Source organism: Leuciscus leuciscus, assembly GCF_965113295.1.
Source record: "Leuciscus leuciscus genome assembly, chromosome: 25".
Lineage (NCBI taxonomy): Eukaryota > Metazoa > Chordata > Actinopteri > Cypriniformes > Leuciscidae > Leuciscus > Leuciscus leuciscus.
In genome coordinates this window covers 15,141,412-15,161,353 of record NC_138724.1, presented here as the reverse complement: position 1 = coordinate 15,161,353, position 19,942 = coordinate 15,141,412, and the positions used below count along the sequence as shown (strand labels likewise).

At 39.0% G+C, this 19,942-nt stretch overlaps 1 protein-coding gene across 3 annotated transcripts in view; it reads right to left on the bottom strand.

The window, feature by feature from the left end:
* Nucleotides 1–19,942, bottom strand: part of roraa (RAR-related orphan receptor A, paralog a) — a 302,985-nt gene that overhangs the window by 6,871 nt on the left and 276,172 nt on the right. For all 3 annotated transcript variants that reach the window (XM_082159839.1, XM_082159838.1, XM_082159840.1), the window contains 8 exons: nucleotides 16,072–16,157; nucleotides 13,910–14,051; nucleotides 8,571–8,966; nucleotides 7,720–7,841; nucleotides 6,652–6,784; nucleotides 5,169–5,276; nucleotides 1,445–1,555; nucleotides 1,119–1,231 (listed from right to left, as the gene is read on the bottom strand). In XM_082159839.1, coding sequence (XP_082015965.1) covers nucleotides 1,119–1,231; nucleotides 1,445–1,555; nucleotides 5,169–5,276; nucleotides 6,652–6,784; nucleotides 7,720–7,841; nucleotides 8,571–8,966; nucleotides 13,910–14,051; nucleotides 16,072–16,157 — 1,211 coding nt within the window. The remainder of the gene's footprint in view (nucleotides 1–1,118; nucleotides 1,232–1,444; nucleotides 1,556–5,168; nucleotides 5,277–6,651; nucleotides 6,785–7,719; nucleotides 7,842–8,570; nucleotides 8,967–13,909; nucleotides 14,052–16,071; nucleotides 16,158–19,942) is intronic.

The following is a 19,942-nucleotide window of genomic DNA, read 5'->3' as shown; positions in this document are numbered from 1 at the left end:
ATCCATGAAATCAGTAATTGACTATTTATTTATTGGTAAAATTTTATAATAAGGTTTCATTTGTTAACATTAGTTAATGTATTAACTAACCATGAGCAACACATTTGTTACAGTATTCAGTATAAAATACAGCTGTTCATTGTTTGTTCGTGTTAGTTCGCAGTGCGTTAACTAATGTAAACAAATACAACTTTTGATTTTAATGTAATGTATTAGTAAATGTTGAAATTAACATGTTCATTATTAGTTCATGTTTAACTAATGAAACCTTATTGTAAAGTGTTACTTTAATATTTGATATTATGATGTATTCTAAAGACTGGCTGGAAATGATTTCAGTGCTGTTATTGTTAACTAAAACTAAAGCTATTAAAAAACGGTTTTGATCATTTTATTAAATTAAATATAAATATTATAAGAAACATTTTAATAAAAGAAAATGAAAATTTGAATTGTTGACTTGGCAACTAACTGAAACAAGTTTAAAATGGAAGTACTCAAATGAATAAAACTGAAATAAAAAGAAACGAAAGCTAAATATAAGTATTAAAAAAAACATGACAAAAGCACAAGAAAATGACTAAAAGTTAAATTAAAAAGAAAACTGAAAATATAAAAATATAAGCCAATTCAAAACATTAATAAATTATACAATAGTATATCAAATAATGCTAAAATAACACCGATTTAATTATTCTCTATCATTTATTCTATTGGCAGCTCTAGTTTTTAACAAAAAATTAAATAAAAATTATTTGATACAAATAACTTTCCTCTAATACTGGCTAGAAATATGATCTGTAGAAATTTAAACAAAGTAAATATTTGCCAGATAAATATTTTACTAATTTGCTTTTGTATGATGACCATATAAAAGCTAATCATTGAATTTAAGAAAAATATGTCTTTATAAATATCATACAATATATCATTTAACATTTAATATGTATCTTAATAATATGACTTGAATCCACAAATTCCAGATTTATTCAAATGATTTTACATAGTTATTTGTATAAAACAATATAAAGATACAGAGGAGTATGTAATATATAATGTAAATTGAGATCAATATCACATCTAATGACATCATATCCTGTTCCTTATGCGTAAGGTACCTTTGTCAGTATGCCGTCCTCTCTGTGGTTCTTCTGTAGAACATGTTGGAGGGCCAGCTGAATCTTTTGCTGGAGTTTCTCCACCTTCACCTTCTCCTGGAGCCAAGACCGGTCTAAACACCACACACACACACACACGAGGACGTTACACTCTCGAGCTGTGACACAGCATCACATGTTCAGATGCATTTAGCCTTGGCGCTTAAATAGAAAATGGTTTGAATCCAACCAACACTGTGTCCTAACACCATTCCTCCTTTCTTCACAAATAATTTTGCAGTTAAACAAGAGCTTGTGGGTAATTTATCTGTAAACTTTAACATTACCTGCAGACATCAACACGAAGGCGGAGAACAGGGCGATCTCGTCTTCAGAGAGGTGCATAGAACACAAGTTTTTCCCAAACTCGAAGACAGAGCTGATCAAGTCGTCGCAGCCTGTCACGGCGGAGACAGAGAGAGAGAAAGAAAAAGTCGGTGAGACGGAGCAGTAGACAGCGTCGGGTAGACACTTGATCTTTTAGCATGAGATGTCGGGGTGGCACAGAGGTAAACAAAAACAATACAATCCTTCAGCAGAACAGAATGTTGTTGTTTTTTCCCGGCACATTTTTTTTTCCCCCTCCAGGCTAATCATGCTTTGGCGAATGAGTGAGGTTATGTAAGCATGACTGGGGTCACTAACAAGACTGAATAAAACCCATGACTCAGAGCTCACGTAAACACTGCGAGATAGTCTCAAACTTCCCAAGAAAAAGCACCACCTTAGACACAACAATGTTCCCTCTCATTTTGTCATTCATTTTGAACTCAAGCATTAGGACACGGACATCACGTTCCACATGTAGAAGGATCACGCTAAATCTAAACACACTTGTAACGTTTAGAAAGGATTGCACTGTATTTGCATTAATATTACAATTTTGCAGTCGAGATCAAATACGTAAATAATACATGTTTAATGTTAAATATTTTAAGAAATAATACATTTTTGGTCTGTTGAGAAGCATTTCTAGTATTTGAGTCAGGTCACTCTTTATAGACTTTTAGATCAAATAAAATGATAAGCTTGCCTTTTTATATCAATCGCAGCTTGAAAACTTGAAAAAACGTGTTTATTATAACATGATAGTGTAAGTCTTAGATGCACAAAAATATTAGACTTGTAAATAAATCAGATACTTTAAATTAAGCATTAAAAATAGGAAATAATTTAAATAAAATATCCAAAGTTGTGTTAAATACAAACTGTTTATATATTTCCATATTCTGTGGAAGAATCAAAGCTAAAACACATAAACACCAGACTAGTAATATTTAGAAAGGATTGCACTGAATATACAAATTTTGCAGTTCAAATACATAAATAATAAGTATTTTTATCATTATATTAAATATTTTATATTTTTAGAAATAATAAATATATGTTGATCTGTCTGGAAGCATTTCCACCAAGTATTTTTGGGATCTTTGGGAAATTGACTAAGTTCAAATAAATTATAACTTGCCTTATATATGAAACACAACACATATTAAGTGATATTGTTAGTCTTAGACACATACAATTAATGCTAATATTTAGTAATATAATTTCTAAACTGTAATAATTTAAAAAGGATTGTGATGTATTAGTATGAATTAATATGCACATTTTGCATTCTTTTTCAAACGCATAAATAATAAATATACTTTAGATTAATCTCCTGTCTGTACGGAATGATATCTTGCCTTTTATATCAATCGCAGCTTGAAAACACTGTTCAACTCAACATTTATGAAGTAATAATGTCAGTTTTGAATGCACAAATCTATAAGACTTCTAGATGCTAGAAATTAAGCATTAAAAAAAGGCAAACAATTGAAATATCCAAAGTTGTGTCAAATACCACCTGTTCAAATATTTCCATATTTTGTGGAAGAATCGCCCTAATGCTAAAACACACAAACACCACATTAGTAATATTTAGAAAGGATTGCGATGTGTTTGCATGAATTAATATGCAAATCTTGCATTCTGTTTCAAATGCATAAATAATAAATACACTTTAGATTATTCTCCTATCTGTTTAGAATTCAGAATCTGTTTTTTATATCGACCGCAGCTTGTTCAACACAACACCTATTAAGCAATAATGTGAGTTTTAGATGCACGAATCTATATTAGACTCATAAATAAATCAGATATTGAAAATGAAACATTGAAAAATGATAAATAATTGAAAATCAAATATCCAGAGTGTGTCGAGTACCACCTGGGGGCACTACGCCACAGTTTCAGTTTGCACACCGATTTCAGAGATACCGGTCGAAAGCTTGGCAAACACATGCGAGCTTATTAAAAGCGCCACACAAAAGACAGGAATAAGATATTAAGCTTGTTATAAGGAGGACGTCCACATGAGATATGGTTACAGTATATGATTGCATGTTATCTTTCAGACTGTGGCATCTTCTCATATTTGTGTTTGTTTTGACACCCGGAAAGCTTTCAGCCCCAAAAGGTTTCCGATGCGCATGCATAATAACAGAGAAGGGATTTCTCTAATGTCACGGCATTCAAACATAAATGCTATTTGCTTACACTAGAAAAACTCGACGCCCAGTTACGCTACGGCTGTGTGGATGGCGGGTTTGATAAAACACTCCTGGTAGACACTCAATCTTGCTCATGCGGTTCCAGACGCCCACCGTATGCAGCAGCTACAGCAACCCCGAGTCCTCAGCGAGGAAACCGACTCCAGATGTGGAGGATACGAGAAGCTACTGCCGACCTGGTGGGCTTTATTCGCTTGCGTACACACGGGGTCCAAAATCAACACTTTATTTCATTTAGTATCGGTAACACTCCAATAAAGGTCTCATTTGTTAACATTAGTTAATGCATCAACTAACAAAAACTAACTATGAGCGATATCATTTTACAGCATTTATTAACCTTTGTTAATGTTAGTTAGTAAAAATGTTCATGTTAGTTTGTAGTGAATGAACTAATGTTAACAGATATGTGTGTGTCTGTTGGAGAAATTTACTTTTGAATGTAATATGTTACAATATTGCATTACTTCCTAAAAAGTAACTAGTTACATTACTTAGTTACTTTTTATGTAAAGTAATGCGTTGTTACTTTTGCGTTACTTTTTCTCAACTGGCTGAGACTCGCTCTCCAGACCTTGCAAGTTTTTTTGTTTTTTTTTACTGAGAAGTTCTTATTTGCAAGTGATTGCAGTAATTCAGTCATTCACAGCCTATATAACATGCACCTTCATTTTCTTTTAAAAACACATTAGCATATTATTATATTCTGATCACTTAGAATGTTTCCTGACCCCTACAACTACTGTATGTATGCCATACAAAAGATCCCTTAACATCATATTACCTAATGTAAAGCTCTTTTATTGAAAGTTGAAAGTAATGTGTCTTGTTATGGAGAAGAAAATTCAGTAGTTTAAAAATTTTTTAAGGAAATGAATGAAACAGAGAAGTAATGTGCATTACTTTTTTTATAACAAATGTAATATTACATAATCAGTAGTACTGTCAATTCAATTAATCACGATTAATCGCATTAACATAAACGTTTCTGTTTACATAATATATGTGTGTGTTTATATACTATATTATTTGTGTACTATATACTGTATATACACACAGACATGGGCACACACATACACACACACACATATATTATGTAAACAAAAACTTATGTTAGATGCAATTAATCGCGATTAATTGACTTGACAGCACTAATAATCAGATTACTTTTTGATGTAACAAGTAGAGTGACACATTACTTTATAAATGTAGAACTTAATATTTGAGTTACTTTTACTATTGGCAAAATACTTTTTTGGAAAAATACTTTTACGTTTAATTTCAGTAAGGCAAATTGGTTGAGTTTTGCACGGATTTGAATGCTTTTGCCATGTGTGAAAAAGGGCCTTAGTTTTCAGTTCAAACACAATTGGGGACAAGTAAGCAACACACACAAATATAATATTCCAAACACAGAATTTCCACTTCACATACCAAATCCAAGTTTGTAACTCACCTAATGACTTAAAGACATCAGTCCCGGCATACTTTCCGTCAAAATAGACTGTGTTGTTCTGAGGGTCGAAGGCACGGCACATTCTGACGAACACCACCTCCAAAGAGCCTACACATAGGTGAGAGAGAAACAAAATTGTGATTTTATATAATCAAAAGCAGACAGGCTAGAGAAATATGTGAAGGCATATACTGCTGACTGCATTCTCAACACTGCCACAAGGTGCGCTATAGCAAGCATGAGCGTAAACAGTCTTCTTCTACAGTAAGTTATTGCATTTCCCAAAAGCATTATCAGCCAACCATTTCTGTTGGAAACAACGGAACTTGCAACCATTGCTTTTAGGAAATACCCCAGGTTGATCACTGTCGTGTCGGAGCAACAAGTTGAAAAGAATCCTGCAGAGTAAGTTAGCTGATATTAGCTAAGCTGTCGACATGTTTAGTTTGCTACCTGAATAATAGCACACACGTGGTTCAATGGTACTGACATTTGATGCTAGGTTTGTTATGCGAGGTTAATACTAACATGGAGTATGTTTCTGGCCATAAACACAGCTTTATTAAGTCACCAATCGGCTGTGTTTTTGAGCAGTGTGTGTGTGGCTCAGGTGGAGTGTGTTGCTGTTATTGTTGTGAGTGGGAGCAGTAATTCTACCGCGGAGGGCTTTGGTGAGCACAGGCTTAGAGGATAAAAGCCACGTAATAGAAGCCATTACGGAGCTTTAGAAAGATGCCGGTGGTTTAAAATGTCATGTCAGGAGCGAGCGCTCACTCAGTATTTTGTTCATAATTTTGGTGGGGCCTGGCACAAACAGAAACACTGAAAGCTGACGCGATCATGACGGGGATGGGGTGTGAGTGTGATGTAGCACTTTGGCCCATTATTTGTGAGGAGAAAGTGTGCAGTGGTGGATATCATCTCAATAGTGCCTTATTATTCAAAGAGCTGACAGATTGTCCCGATACAGTTTTCCTGTATACACAAGAGATGCTCATTTGAAGCACGGCACCTCCTGACATCAGCTGTGTTCAGAATGGAATACTTGCATATTGCTTAATGTGCAGTGTACTATTTTTAAATAGTATGCAGTATGCAACAATAAATACTTTAAAGAGCAGTTTGCTACACAGTTGTCGCATGCACGTTTAAAGTCGCATTAAATGGAAGTTGCACTTGCGATTAGTCTTTTCTTCCCTATTGGGATGCATATCTGAGTGAAACGGCTTCACGAACAAGAAAAAAGACAGATCAAACGCACTGCATTATGGGAAAACAGTATTCCACACAGTATGCCCTTGTCTTATAATGCACATTTTGGCAAATACATTTTTTCATGCACACAAAAAAACTGCAAACTGTGCGCAGTATACATACTGCTAGTAGTATGCTATTCAGATGCACTGCAGCAAAGGATTATTTGTGTTTACGCCCTGTAAACTAAGCCGGGATTGGATGATGGTGATGTGAACGCACACTTTACCTGCTTTGAGAAGCACTATCTGATCATTCTGACAGAGCTCCATGAAGCCGTCGATGCGCTTGGCAAACTCCACCACATACTGAATGGCCTCTGTGATTTTAATGGCACACAACTGCCACATGACTTCCCTGGGCTGAGGGGAAACAAAACACAAAACCATTTGCAACAGGCACTTTAAAGAGGCCATATTCTTGTGTACAGTAGCAGTTTAATTAAGTACACTCATGATTTTTGCACCAAAAACCGTCATTATTCAGTTTTACATGACCATTTTATACTCACTGACCCTTAGAAATAAACCGGCTTTGATACAGTACCAGATATCTATTGATATGTAATTGTGGGCGGTTACCCATGGTTGGGTAACACTCACGTTAGGGTTCAATTTATTCATATTAGTCAATGCATTAGGTATCATGATCTAACAATCAACAATACATTTACAGCATTTATTGATTTTGGTGAACATATACCAATACATTTATAACAAGCTGTATAGATTAACATTATTTAATGCATTTCTAAATGAACAATGAACAATACATAACTATTTATAAATTAACATTAATCCAGATTATACATGTACAATGTGTACAAAGAAAGAGTGCTCTAAATTAGTCATTTAAAGGGATAGTTTACTCAAAAATGAAAATTCAGTCATCATTTGCTCACCCTCACGTTGTTCCAAATCTTTATGAGTTTCTTTCTTCTGCTGAACACAAAAGAAGATATTTTGAAAAATATGGGTAACCAAACAGTTGACAGTAGCCATTGACTTCCGTAGTAGGAAAACAAAATACTCAAGTCAATGGGGTCCGTCAACTGTCTATTTACCAACATTCTTCAAAATATCTTCTTTTGTGCCAGAAGAAAGAAACTCATACAGGTTTGGAACAACATGAGGGTGAGTAAACCCTTTTTGGGTGAACTATCCCTTTAAATGGATCTTCATCCTATGAATGCAACTAGCAAGGACATTTTTTATTCCATTGCCATATCAGTGTCACTGCAAGTTACAATATTAAAAACATTGCTGTCTAAGGCTTTTGAAAAGCTGTGTGTGTTTACCTTGTTCTGGTAGCTCTCCACCTCCTCCTGAAGGAACGCCTGCCAGGTCATTTGCTGAAGTTCTTCTCTCAGGTACTGACACGTCTCCATGTGGGACTTGGAAATGTTCTGGGCCAGATGTTCTGAAACACAGAGCAACATACCGTCAAAAAAAACCTGTCTCGCTTGACTGCACTTAACGTACATACCTATTGAGCTATATATCTATCTATCTATATATATATATATGTGTGTGTGTGTGTGTGTGAGAGATGGCATTTGCTTCCCATTATCGTTATAAAAAAGTTCTTCCTACTAGTGGATTCATTTTTGCTTACAGAAATGCTGAGGGAAAAGATCTTTCAAAAGATGCAGCATTTTATTTGTGTCTCCAATCAAAGGGTTTGTGATTTAAAGTCGATTTAGAAGTGTGTTGACCATCTGTGTTTCAGTACAAAAGGAAATTAGGACAGTACTTCAAGTATAAAAGTGAGTGTGTGTCAATTCATGGGAACAAAGGTCATATTTGCTTTCAGCAAGAAAGAGAAAATGGAGACGAGAGAAAGAAAAAAAAACAGTATAAAAATTCAATCATGTTGAAAACACATCTGTTAAAAGGAGTCCCAGAGCAGGAGGGGAAGCTAAAAAAATGATTTCCCTTGGCGCGTGCCCTGCTGGATCCTGATTGGCCCTAATTAATGGAAACTAATTAGAAAAAAAGAGGTTCTTTTAATGAGTCTTCGAGATGAGTCTCCAACCTAATGCTATTTTAAGACACCTTTAGCGATGTTTGCCCCACGGTTGGGTTCTTCCCCCTAGTACCATCCCCTACCCAGAATCCACTTTTACCGTTCTTCAGAATGATCACTTACCCAACTCAGCCATGGAAACGGTGGGGGACGTCTCCCCGTTGGTGAAGGAACAGTAGGGGAAGAAGCCCGAGCCAGGGGTGAAGTCGCAGATGGGCTCCGGCTTGATGCCGTTGATGTCCAGGCCGGACTGATCGGGTGAGGGTTGGATGTCCAGGTAGAAGCTGCTGACGCCCGAGTCAGGCTTGGTGCCGTCGGGTGTGTGGCCGTTCATGTAGCCGCTCAGGTCATCATGAAGCTCGGTCAGGCCGTTGGTGGAAAGGCCGTAGGTCGGTGTAAGGGGTTCGGCCTCACCGGGCTGCTGCTGGTGGTCCCGCTGTTGCTGCTGGAGCCGGTGTTTCTGCACCTCTGCATACAGGCTGTCCCGCTGTTTCTTCGACATCCGGCCGAACTTCACCGCTATAAGGGGCAAAGACATTGCATTATGAACAGAAATCTATCTCGAATTGTGACTGCTTCCTTAAATATAATCAAATACAAGTATAAACAGGCCGGTGTGCCAACCCAAACTCATGAGAAAATGTAACCATTTTATAAGCTGCTGATTTGAATTTGTACTATGTAATCTAAGGGGCTGTTTAAACGACAACGTTTTCAACTAAAAACGTAAAACTTTTAATGCGTTTTGGCCGTTCGTTTATAAGACAACAGCATTTTGGGTACCTGAAAATGCAAACTTTTGTCTCCTTGTAAACAACTAAAACGTGAATCTCTGAAGACAATGACGTCATGCACATGTGTATTACGTGTTCAGTCTATAGTGTTTCATCGCCATCTAATGGCATGGCAGCAGAATACAGCGTTTTTAGTCTTAGTCATCAATTTGCCAATGGTGTCGCCTGTACGCAGAAAACTCAATGGAAAAACTTCTCCGTTTTAAGCATATCGTTGTCATGTAAACGTACCCTGAAATGGTCACAAATTTCCATGCAAGTGTGTTTGGTGAGACTTCTTTGTCTATTGAATGTGTTTATTACAGGGGCAATTCGCATAGGGTCGAGTGCCTTGCTCAAGGGGATGATGGTGGTGCAAGGCTCACTGTTTACATTGATCAAACCAGCAACCATTTGGTTACCAAACACCACACCAAAACTACCCTTGCAGAAGACTTCACCCCATAGCCATTGTTACTCAAGAAAAAAACAATAGGCACAATCTCTTTTCCCTGAAGACTCCGGCCTTTGAAGGGAAGCTTAGTGTACCGGCATGGAGAGTACAACTAACTCCCGGGAGCAGGGTTTAATGTCTCGCAGAGGGTATTAGTAGTGTATTGGGTCAAAAAAAAGGAACCTCTTTGGTAATAGCATTAGCTTTTTCCTGCTGTCTACCTGTCAAAATGATCTAAGAAAACCACTAGCATGAATCACCAATTTACAAGCACTCACAAAAAGGAAAGGCCTTCACTCGCAACACCTGGAGGAAGCGGTGGAGAGACTGTTTAGCTTCGAAAGAAAGAGCAGCTACAGCTTTAGACTGTCTTTGAACTGGAGGAGTGTTAGAAGAACAGGAAGCAGGGGACGGAATACAGTGCGGATCAGATATGAGTGAAGATCAAGTGTTTGTAAAAAGGAAGGGCGTCTGGTGAGGACAAGCTGATCTTCTGATGGCTGGAAAAAGAGATAAAAGTACTGGAGAGTTTAGTGGAGAATGAAGGGGATAATGGGGCTTTGACTGTTGGAGACAAGAGGAGACCAGAGAAGAGAAGACAGGACAAGACAAAAGAGGACAGGAGGAGAGACAGTATGTGAGGGGAGAAGAAAAAAAGATGACAGGAAAGAATAGGAGAGGAGATAAAAAGGAGAGAAGAATAGAGGAAATGAGGCAAAAGGAGAGAAAACAAGGTGGGATGAGACTTGAGGTTGCTATCTGAATAGAGGAGATGAGAGAAAAACAAGAGGACATTTAAGGAGACGAGATAAGATGTGGAGAGGAGGGGAGATGACATGGTGGGACTGGAGACAAGTTGAGACATGAGGAGAGGAGATAAAATATGATGAAACCATGTATGTGAAGAGGAAAGAAGAGGAGATTTGGAGATGGGGAGGAGACGAAACATGAGAAAATGAGATTTGGAAAGAAATCAGGAGATGAAAAGAGGAAACGGACAAAGAGGATGAAGCTAGAGGATTTGACGAAAGAAGTAGAGGCGAGAATAGACGAGGAAAGAAGAAATGAGACAAGAGGAGAGGAGATGAAAAGAAGAGTTGAAGAAAGAGGTGGTGATGAGAAAAGAATGAATGAGACTAAATGAGATTTGAAGAGAGGGGAGGAGCTGAGATGAGAGCAAAGTAAATTAAATTAAACACGAGGAGACGATATTTGAAGAAAGGAGATGATACAAAATGAGACTTGAGGAGTGGAGACAAGAGGAGAGAAATGAGACGAGAAGAGAAAATAAAATGAGACATGAGCAGAGAACAGGAGATTAGAGGAGATAAGTGCAAAGGAGATAAGACAAGACATGCTTGGAGGAGACATAAGCGAGGTGTTTAGTAGTGATGTCCGGTTCGTGAACGAATCGTTCTTTTGAACCGGTTCTTTTTAGTGAACTGGTCGAACCAGTACACTAAATCGGACTGAATCGTTCGAAACAGTTCGCGTCTTGCGTCAGCACTGATCCACAATAAGTTAGTAAAGTTACTCACTTTCGGACATGCCTGAGTCCTGACAGTCACCTCTACTCAAAATAAACCAATATCCCGGAGTAGGCATATATGTTACTCCAGTAAATCCAACAGTTCACTGAACTGAGACGTGCTGAGAGAAGTGATGAGCACGAGCAGTTGATACTGAGCATGCGCACACTACCGAACGTACAGGTACAGCGGTTCTCAGACCACCAGTACAGAACCGAGAACTGTTTCTTTCGGACACGTTCGATACGGAGAACCGATGAGCTGATGAGCTGAGCAACGAAATGCATGCAAATCTGAAGTATTTTACTGAACATCAATAAGTCTAACAAAATAAAACATGTTAGAAACATGTTTATCACATAGGCTACTGCCTTTTCACTGTATTATTTTAAAGATTGGAAACACAATGAATGGATTGTAAAACTAAACATTTATTATTATACTAAAACATTATTTTCTGGAACAGATAATTTCATTTCTAAGTAAGTTGATATACATTTTGACGTAAACTCTTGCCAAGGTTTTAAAGGGTGCAAAGTAAATGTTTATAATGTGTTAATCAAAACATAACGTATTAAACATAGATATGCATCAAGTTTGAATAAGGCTATAGCCTAGTAAGGTTTCAGTAGTTCTCAGCTCACACACAGGCGGTTCTCGAGTCAAGAACTGGTTGTTGCAGCAGTTCTCGCATCACCAGTACAGAACCGAGAACTGTTTCTTTCGAACACGTTCGATACGGAGAACCGACGAGCTGGAGAGACCGCGCATGCGTGATAACAACACCGTCTCTGAACCGAACTTTCTTTTGGCCAACTGATGCTGTGTTACTGTCTATGCGCTGTGCTGATACATGAGCACGGATGAACCAAGGACTTGAATGAGGGGCCGAATTCGGCGAAATGTAAGTTTATTTAATTACAAATAAAATAAAAATGATGAAGTTTATTCACTTTAAGACATGTAAAACATCCGCGTTTGCGCATCGCCTTAGGCCTACTACAGGGTTCATTTTCAAAACGTAAATGTAAGAAACCTATCCAAGATGATTATGACGATGAGCACTATTATTTAACTTAAGTTATGATTACAAATGCCTTTATTTGAATGTATATTTATCCGCCGGGATGATAGAATTGACGTCATTACGTGATGACGTAAAAGAACTGGTGAACCGGTTTTTTGAACCGGTTCATTGAAAAGAACTGTCCGAAAGAACCGGTTCGCGGAAAAGAACCGGACTTCCCATCACTAGTGTTTAGAAGGGGTACGGGATCAACTCTGATATTGAGGCGTATGAATGAGAATGAGTGGAGGCCTAACGTCGTCTCAGACGTGCGTGTCTGGGTACGCTCTGCATCTCTGTCCCCGTGTAAGGAAGGCAGATGGGGACTGGTGAGCTTCAGTCGGAGTGAAGTCAGAAGTCACCTTGCCTGTCCTGGTTGTGTGTGAGAGAGCAGCCTGGTAGACTCGGAAGACCTGGCCTGATTTCATCCTCCTGTCACGGGCCGTAGTCACACAGCCCAGCCGGAGGCCCAGCAGGGGGCCTCCACACACACACACACACACACACACACACACACACACACACACACACACACACACACACACACACGCACACTCACCTGTGCACCCGTTAATGCTGCTCACCTGCATTCTCTTTAATGAGCCTGCTTTAATGACACTCATTTAATAAAAGCTACTTGCTGTCAGATTCTCCACCCTGACTGAGCATGCCCCGCAGTCCAAAACCACAACTGCCTCTTAAATTCATCTTGTCACAAGTTTGGTAAAAAATTAATGAGCAAAGGGCGCTGACTACAGAGCAGGTACTCTACTTAAGTGACATGGCAAGACCGGGGGACAAAGGTAAGTATTGAATAAAAGTAGTAAAGGACTAAACATATTCTATTACACTATCCACTTAATTGTTTCCTTAAAGTCCTCAATGTACTTTCAATATAAATGTAGCTGTCGCCATTAAAATAGGCTGTTTATGTTCTGTATGTTGTGTATGTTATGAGCATTGAATAGGCTTTTTATATATTGCCGAGGTAAATCTTGTCATTCTGGTATTGTGAACAATTATGAAAGCTATTTAAATGTCCTAACTGAACTAATCCTGGCTTAATCGAAGCCCAGTCTGTGAAACCAGGCCTACAATTATATGGAATCTCCAATTAAGCTAAAATTGTGTCAAATTATAAACATATATTAAGGATACCTATGAAATTAGCCTCTTTAGTCATTTAATTTAGACATTTTATTACAAAAATCTATTTATTTTGACAAAAATGTCAAAAAATTATTTTATTTCAAAATATAATTTCCATCAAGGAATGTTATTAAACACAAAACATCATTTGAGATGGAAATGGCACTGTGGTGGAAATGACTTTTATAATAATAATGAAAATACATTAAATATATAAATCACAGATGCATCCTATGATGCATGTACTGTATGTCACATTTGTAGACATTGTTAAAAAGTTTTCCATTTTATGTTCCTCTTTTACTCTACTGGTTGCAATCAGGTAGTAGTTGCAATCTGCTTGTTTTTCATAACTGAAAAACACTGTCTGTCAGGTTGCACGTTCACTTTACACGCTGCTCTGTTTGGTATTTTGCATGCATTCGATGTTCTGTATCTGTGGAGAGACTGTGTTCTCCCTCTGGTGCCTGCTGTCCTGGACATGGACTCACCGTCACGTGACATGCCCACGGCCAGACACTTCTGCAGCCTGCAGTGCTGGCAGCGGTTCCGGCTGGTGCGGTCAATCAGACAGTTCTTCTGACGCGGGCATGAGTACGCAGCATTGCTCTGCTGACTCCTCCTGAAGAAACCCTACAGGCCCCAGAGAAGGACAGAGAGAGGGTTGGTTAACCCATGCAGGGCTCAACAGTAAGGATTTTTAAGATTTTTACCAGTCTCATCACACACACAAAAATACAAAAAATAATTTATATGTACACACACACATTTTAGTTTTAGGAATGCATTTTCATACACTGTAAAAGAAAAGTTGCTGCCTTAAATTTTTTAAGTACAACCAACTTGGATGTTTAAGTCATTTAATTAATTTCAGTTAAAATGGGCCACCTTCTTACTTGAGTATAAGCAATGTTAAATGTAATGTTAAACAATTTTTTTACAGAAACAGAAATGGTAAGAAAGGAGAAAAGAGGGTACATAAAGGAGATAGAAAGGATGTCTGCTAAGGAAAGGGCAAAAAATACAATTCGTGGGTATAGAGGAGAGGATGAGAGGAGCATTAGGTGAATATAGGGAGATAAATTGGTTGAAATTGATGTTTTAATGTAATTTAAATGGATGTTTTAATGAAATTTAAATGCAATGTTACACTGTTACATTATACATTTTAAAATAATTGAATGTGTTTTATCAGAAATGTCTCAGTTCCACTTTGCAGTTTGACTGGCCCATTTTTGCTGATCGGGAATAATATGATTTTTTTATCATATTATTTATTAAGAAAAACATTTTAATTTATGCCTTTCAGCTGAATTGACCTCAAACTGGTGACAGACATGCATCTATACCTTACAAGCGCATATTATCCCACATGAAGTGCTCATAAAACATTTCTGTGGCAGATGCTGAACAGATGGTGGCAGCTTTACAAACACTTGCCTCGATCATATAGACATGTTTCTCTTTAGTCAAGATACATCCGAGCGACACCCACCTTAGTGCGGTAACTATATAAAAAAAAAACCCAGTTTGGAACAAGTATTTTTCCTCATTAACAATTGGCACGGCTAGTTCAGAGACGGGTGAGAACGGTAGTAAATAATGGCGAGTTTGTGCGAGGTTATTAATGTTGAATAACAGAGCCTGGACCCAGTGGTTGGCTCGAGGGGGGAAGGAGTGGGCACCCACGTTGAGTTTATTTCTCATCCTTTTGACTTAATGAATTGATTCCAGCTCGTCATTAACACACCCACTCCACAGCTCCATACACATATGTCTTAATTAGTTGCTCATTGGCTGTTTAATTACTAGAAAACAGCTGACAGCTGCCAAGTTGCTTTCTAATGGCAGCCATTATGAAAGCGGGGTAGGACTGCCGGTGACAAGCAGCGCTCCTTAATAATGCTATGATTTATGGGCCGGAGCGTTGTGCTCGCACATATCATTAAATGTCTCTGTGCCTCGAGTAATTAGTAATCATTAAAGATACATTTCAGCAGTTTATTCTTCAGGCCTGCGCGTTTGTGCCGCCGAGTGAGTGACGGAGGGAGATGCTGAGCAGAGAGTCTGTCTATTGTGCGGGAAAACAAAAAAACGAGGCGTTCAAGAGCCGCGTCCGCACGTTCGTTTCTGCCGACTCCTGCTCGCGGAATGCTAACGAGTCGCTCCGGTGACAGGCGGAAAACAGGAATACACAATAAGCACAAAATTCCTCTTTGCTGAGTGGACGGCGTGTTTGAAAAATGCACAAAAAGAGGAGCTTCGGTGGGTAAGAATGGGGGGGTGCAAAACTGCTAACGACGTGCTGTGATCCAAAGCGCTTCCTGTTTGACGGTTTTATAAAAATAAAAAAAGTCAAGTGCAGCAAAGATGGTAAAGAAAAACAAGACAAAGGGATTATATTGTTGTCGTATTGTAATTGTGACGTTTTTAGCAACATTTCAAACTGACTACGCGAGTTATTAAGACTCAGGCGTGTGAAGAATTGTGAAGTCCTGTAAGCACAATTGTAGTTGTTTCTTCTTTTAGACAGACAATAATCCGAAAGAAACCCCTCTGTTATTTTCCAGAATGTCTCATTTGTTGCCTTTTCCCGCTTTTTCTTTGTGACGCGCGCGCGCTTACCCGCTGACAGGGTTGTTTAGCTTCTTACCTTGCAGCCCTCGCACGTTATCACGCCATAATGGATGCCTGATGATTTGTCTCCACAGATCTTGCAGGGAATTATTTCGATTTGAGCTGCGGAGAAAGAAAAGAGAGAAGATACTGTCAGGATTTTTCACTGTCACCAGTCACCACGCAACACCTCCTCCACGGCTGCATGTTGCGACATGAAACGGCGCCGAGCTTCAAAAGCATCACGTCGATGCCACCCTCGGCTGCTGCGTATTTGGAGGAGGCCATTCTGACTTTAAACAGAAAACCCTACAAAAAGCACGGCAAACGTGATGTCAACTCGTGACTTGGAAACAAATGGAATCATAATAAATAACCACCGTTTCCCCACAGAGCCTTTTGGGCAGCAATATCGGGAGAAACCCAACTCTATACCACATGACTGGACCTTTTCCGCCACTGGAATATTGGTTCAAAGCTGCCTGTTCAATTTAAAAACAGCCAAGCAGTTTTACCACCTCTGAGACGGAGTTCAGTCCAAGAGGCCTAGCGTTGATACAAATAAAATGTGATGTATTTGAGGAAAAATCTCAGAGCTATACTACATTTAAAGAGATCACCCAAACTTAAAAAATGTCATCATTTACTCACCCTCATGTCATTCAAAACCCATACGACAAATTTTCTCATGGAACAAAAAAAGAGATATTTAGCAGAATGTTGACGTTTCTCTTTTCCATTCAATCAAAGCGTATGGTGACCAAAGTCAAGCTCCAAAAACAACAAACAAAGCACCCTAAAAGTATCTAAGGCCCTGTTTTACACCTGGTATTAGGAAACATTTTGGTCGATCGGATCACAAGTAGACAAGGGAGACACATTTCCGTTTACACATGGTGTTTTAATATTTCTCTTTTGTCAGATTTCGACCACTACTGTACTGATTTCTTCGAGGGGAGGGTCTATAGGCAAGTAAATATATGGCTTTTTTCAGATCTTTCGATCTAATGGACAAAATGAGCTCATGCAATTTACACCCGGAGATGAAGCTTTCGTTTCTGCTCTGACAGCAAAAGACCAGCCGAACGCTGTGAGTGTGTGTTAGAAATCAGGAAAGGTGAGAGAACATTGTGCTTGGTATGTTTTTTGTCTTCAAATCAAACTTACTTTAGGTCTTCAGCCGACAAAGTTTAAATCCCATCTGGCTAGTGCACTTCCCATAATGTTTACGCATTAGGTCAGTCGGCGGAGAGTAGGCAATCTTTTTGGCTTTTTTAACACATTCGACCACATGAGCATCTACGATACAAAAGCAATCCAGTCGAATGCGTTTTTGACTACCTCTGGAAGTGGTCGAAAGGGAACAAGCTCAAAACGTTTGAGACCCAATTTACACCTGTATTTAGCGTCATGCCCTTGTGATCTGATCGACCATGTATCTTAATACCAGGTGTAAACAGGGCCTAAAGGTAGTGTGCCATCCTCTGAAATATGAGAGATATTTTTTATATCATATTTAAGATTATGTTCAAGCATTTAACAGATGCTTTTATCCAAAGTGACATACAGCATAAGTTATTTATTGAAACTGTCATTAATGTAATTCAAATATGCGCATATTGAAACTTGGCAGTCATGATTGGTTTTGAGACACAAGAACCGATAACGTTTGGCATTATTGTTAAACATAGCGTGACATGGTTGAATATATGAATGTTAATGAGATTTGAGAGCTGCAGAGTGCAATTGATTCCTCAAACTGATCTTTGATTCCTCAAACTGATCTATCCTATAACTTCAGAAGTGTTGAAATATAGTGCACGAGTTGTACATGCTTTTTAGGAGCTCGACAGACCCTAGTCCCCATTCACTTTCATTCTATGGAAATGAGCAGCTTGAACATTCATCCAAACATCTCCCTTTGTTTTCCATGACAAACAGAAAGTCATGCAGGTTTGGAATGACACAAGGGAATAAAAGATGACAAAACTTCAATTTATGAGTGAACAATTCCTTCACAGAAGTGCACATGTGAACTCGATATTGATTCGGACAGATAAAACCTGGCACAAGTTGCTTAAAAAGAGTCAGGCATCTCAAAGTAAAGGCCACGGCAGTGTAATCACATCAAAGGACCCGAACCAAACCTCTGGCCACTGCAAAATAGACCTTACCACGCAAGAGCTTCACTCTATATTTAGCCGGATTACAGCTGAACAGTCACTGTTTAATGTAGCCTAAGCATTTTATTTCTACTTGACAGAAATTGCTCCCTCTAGTTCTCTTAGATCCCGAGCCAAAGTTCCCCGCAGCTACTTGCCTACCTCCAGCCAAAATACTGCGGCTCGATAATATTTTAGTGAACCTTATAAATCCAATCATACGGAATTAATTTGCACGCATCAAATTGCCACCGCTGAGCGATGCATCCGCGGCCGCCCATTTCATCATCTGCCTTCGAGCTCCCGTCGTGTCATCTGGATAATGTCAACGTCCCCACAGCACGGCCAAGGGTCTCTCTCTCTTTCTCTCTCTCAGCTCTGCGCTGCTGATCCACCAACCCGGTACACCGTCCGTCCGATCAACATGCCTGTAAACGGCACATTAAGCCCACACAGTTTTCGCTGATATAAACCGTTGTTCTCCTCAGGAGAGCTTCTTGGGAATTAGCAGATCTGCTAATTCAATATCCAACGAGTTTTTTTTTATCATTAATTTATGATTAGGAAACCATAATCATTTCTCTTTTTTTTGTTGCATTTTGAAAAAAGAAGAAAAAGAAAAAAATCACGGGCAGTGCACTCTGTTGTTTGTTTTTGTGTTCTCTCGGCATGAGCATTAGCGCGCCAGTGTGTTCCTACTCCTTTAGCATTTTCAGCCTCATTACTTACATAATTTGTTCTGACATGCACTCACAACAACTGAAGCATGCTGTAATTAAGGCTGGCTGTGGTTGAGGTCCAGGAGAGAGGTTGTAGTACCAGGCCCCTGCCAGTAGGTGGCAGTCCAGGGCTGTTGAGTACAGTCTTTCCCAGGCTCGTAATCCCAGCTTCCACGTTCTGCCCTACAGGCTGAAGCGGCTTCACACTGCTGGCATCACAGACTACCAGGCTGCAGGTTCGAGCCTGCGGGGCCAAGCCGCAGCACTCCTATCTGACTCCCTCCCTAGGCGCTGCTCAGAGGGCCCTTCGTTTTAGCCGGAAAGAAGCAGGTACACTTGCTGACGAAGCTCGTGCCACATCAGTCGAAGGTGCAGGAAGTGAAGAGGGCATAACTGGGCACTCGGGTTTGGGTCCCGCCTGGCGCAAATTCTCGCTCTACTCTCCCTCTCGCCAGGCCTCCACATGAAACACTCACAAAGCTCTTTGTCTCCTGCCTGGCTCACGCTGCGGGGTTGCAGTGCTGGATCGGAGCTTCCTTTGTCTACGGAGAGCGCTAAACCGAAATTGTTCTGCTGAAAAAAGAATCCTCACAGCAAGATTAGGACGGGGAGTAATTCATCCAGCTCCAGTGCAAACACACTCGCCTAATAACGCATACTGTGAGATATTCAGTTGCCCGAACAGTTCCACGTTTACAGGGTGGTATTTGCCAGCACTGGATAACTGAATAACTTTAAGGGAAAAAATACTATGGTATTACTGTATTTTTCTGATGATTTTACCATGTAAATGCCACAGATTTCACATGTAAATACATTGTTAACAATTTAGAAAGCATACTGTGACGGTGGTATTATTATTATTTAAAATCACAGTATGCTTCATAAAGTTCACAATGTATTTGCTAAACATGTCACTAATAATAATAATAATAAAACATATAAAATCATTATGCTTTCTAAAGAGTTATAATATATTATAATAATCATAATAATTGTTATTATTAGACAATTTTCTCATATAAAT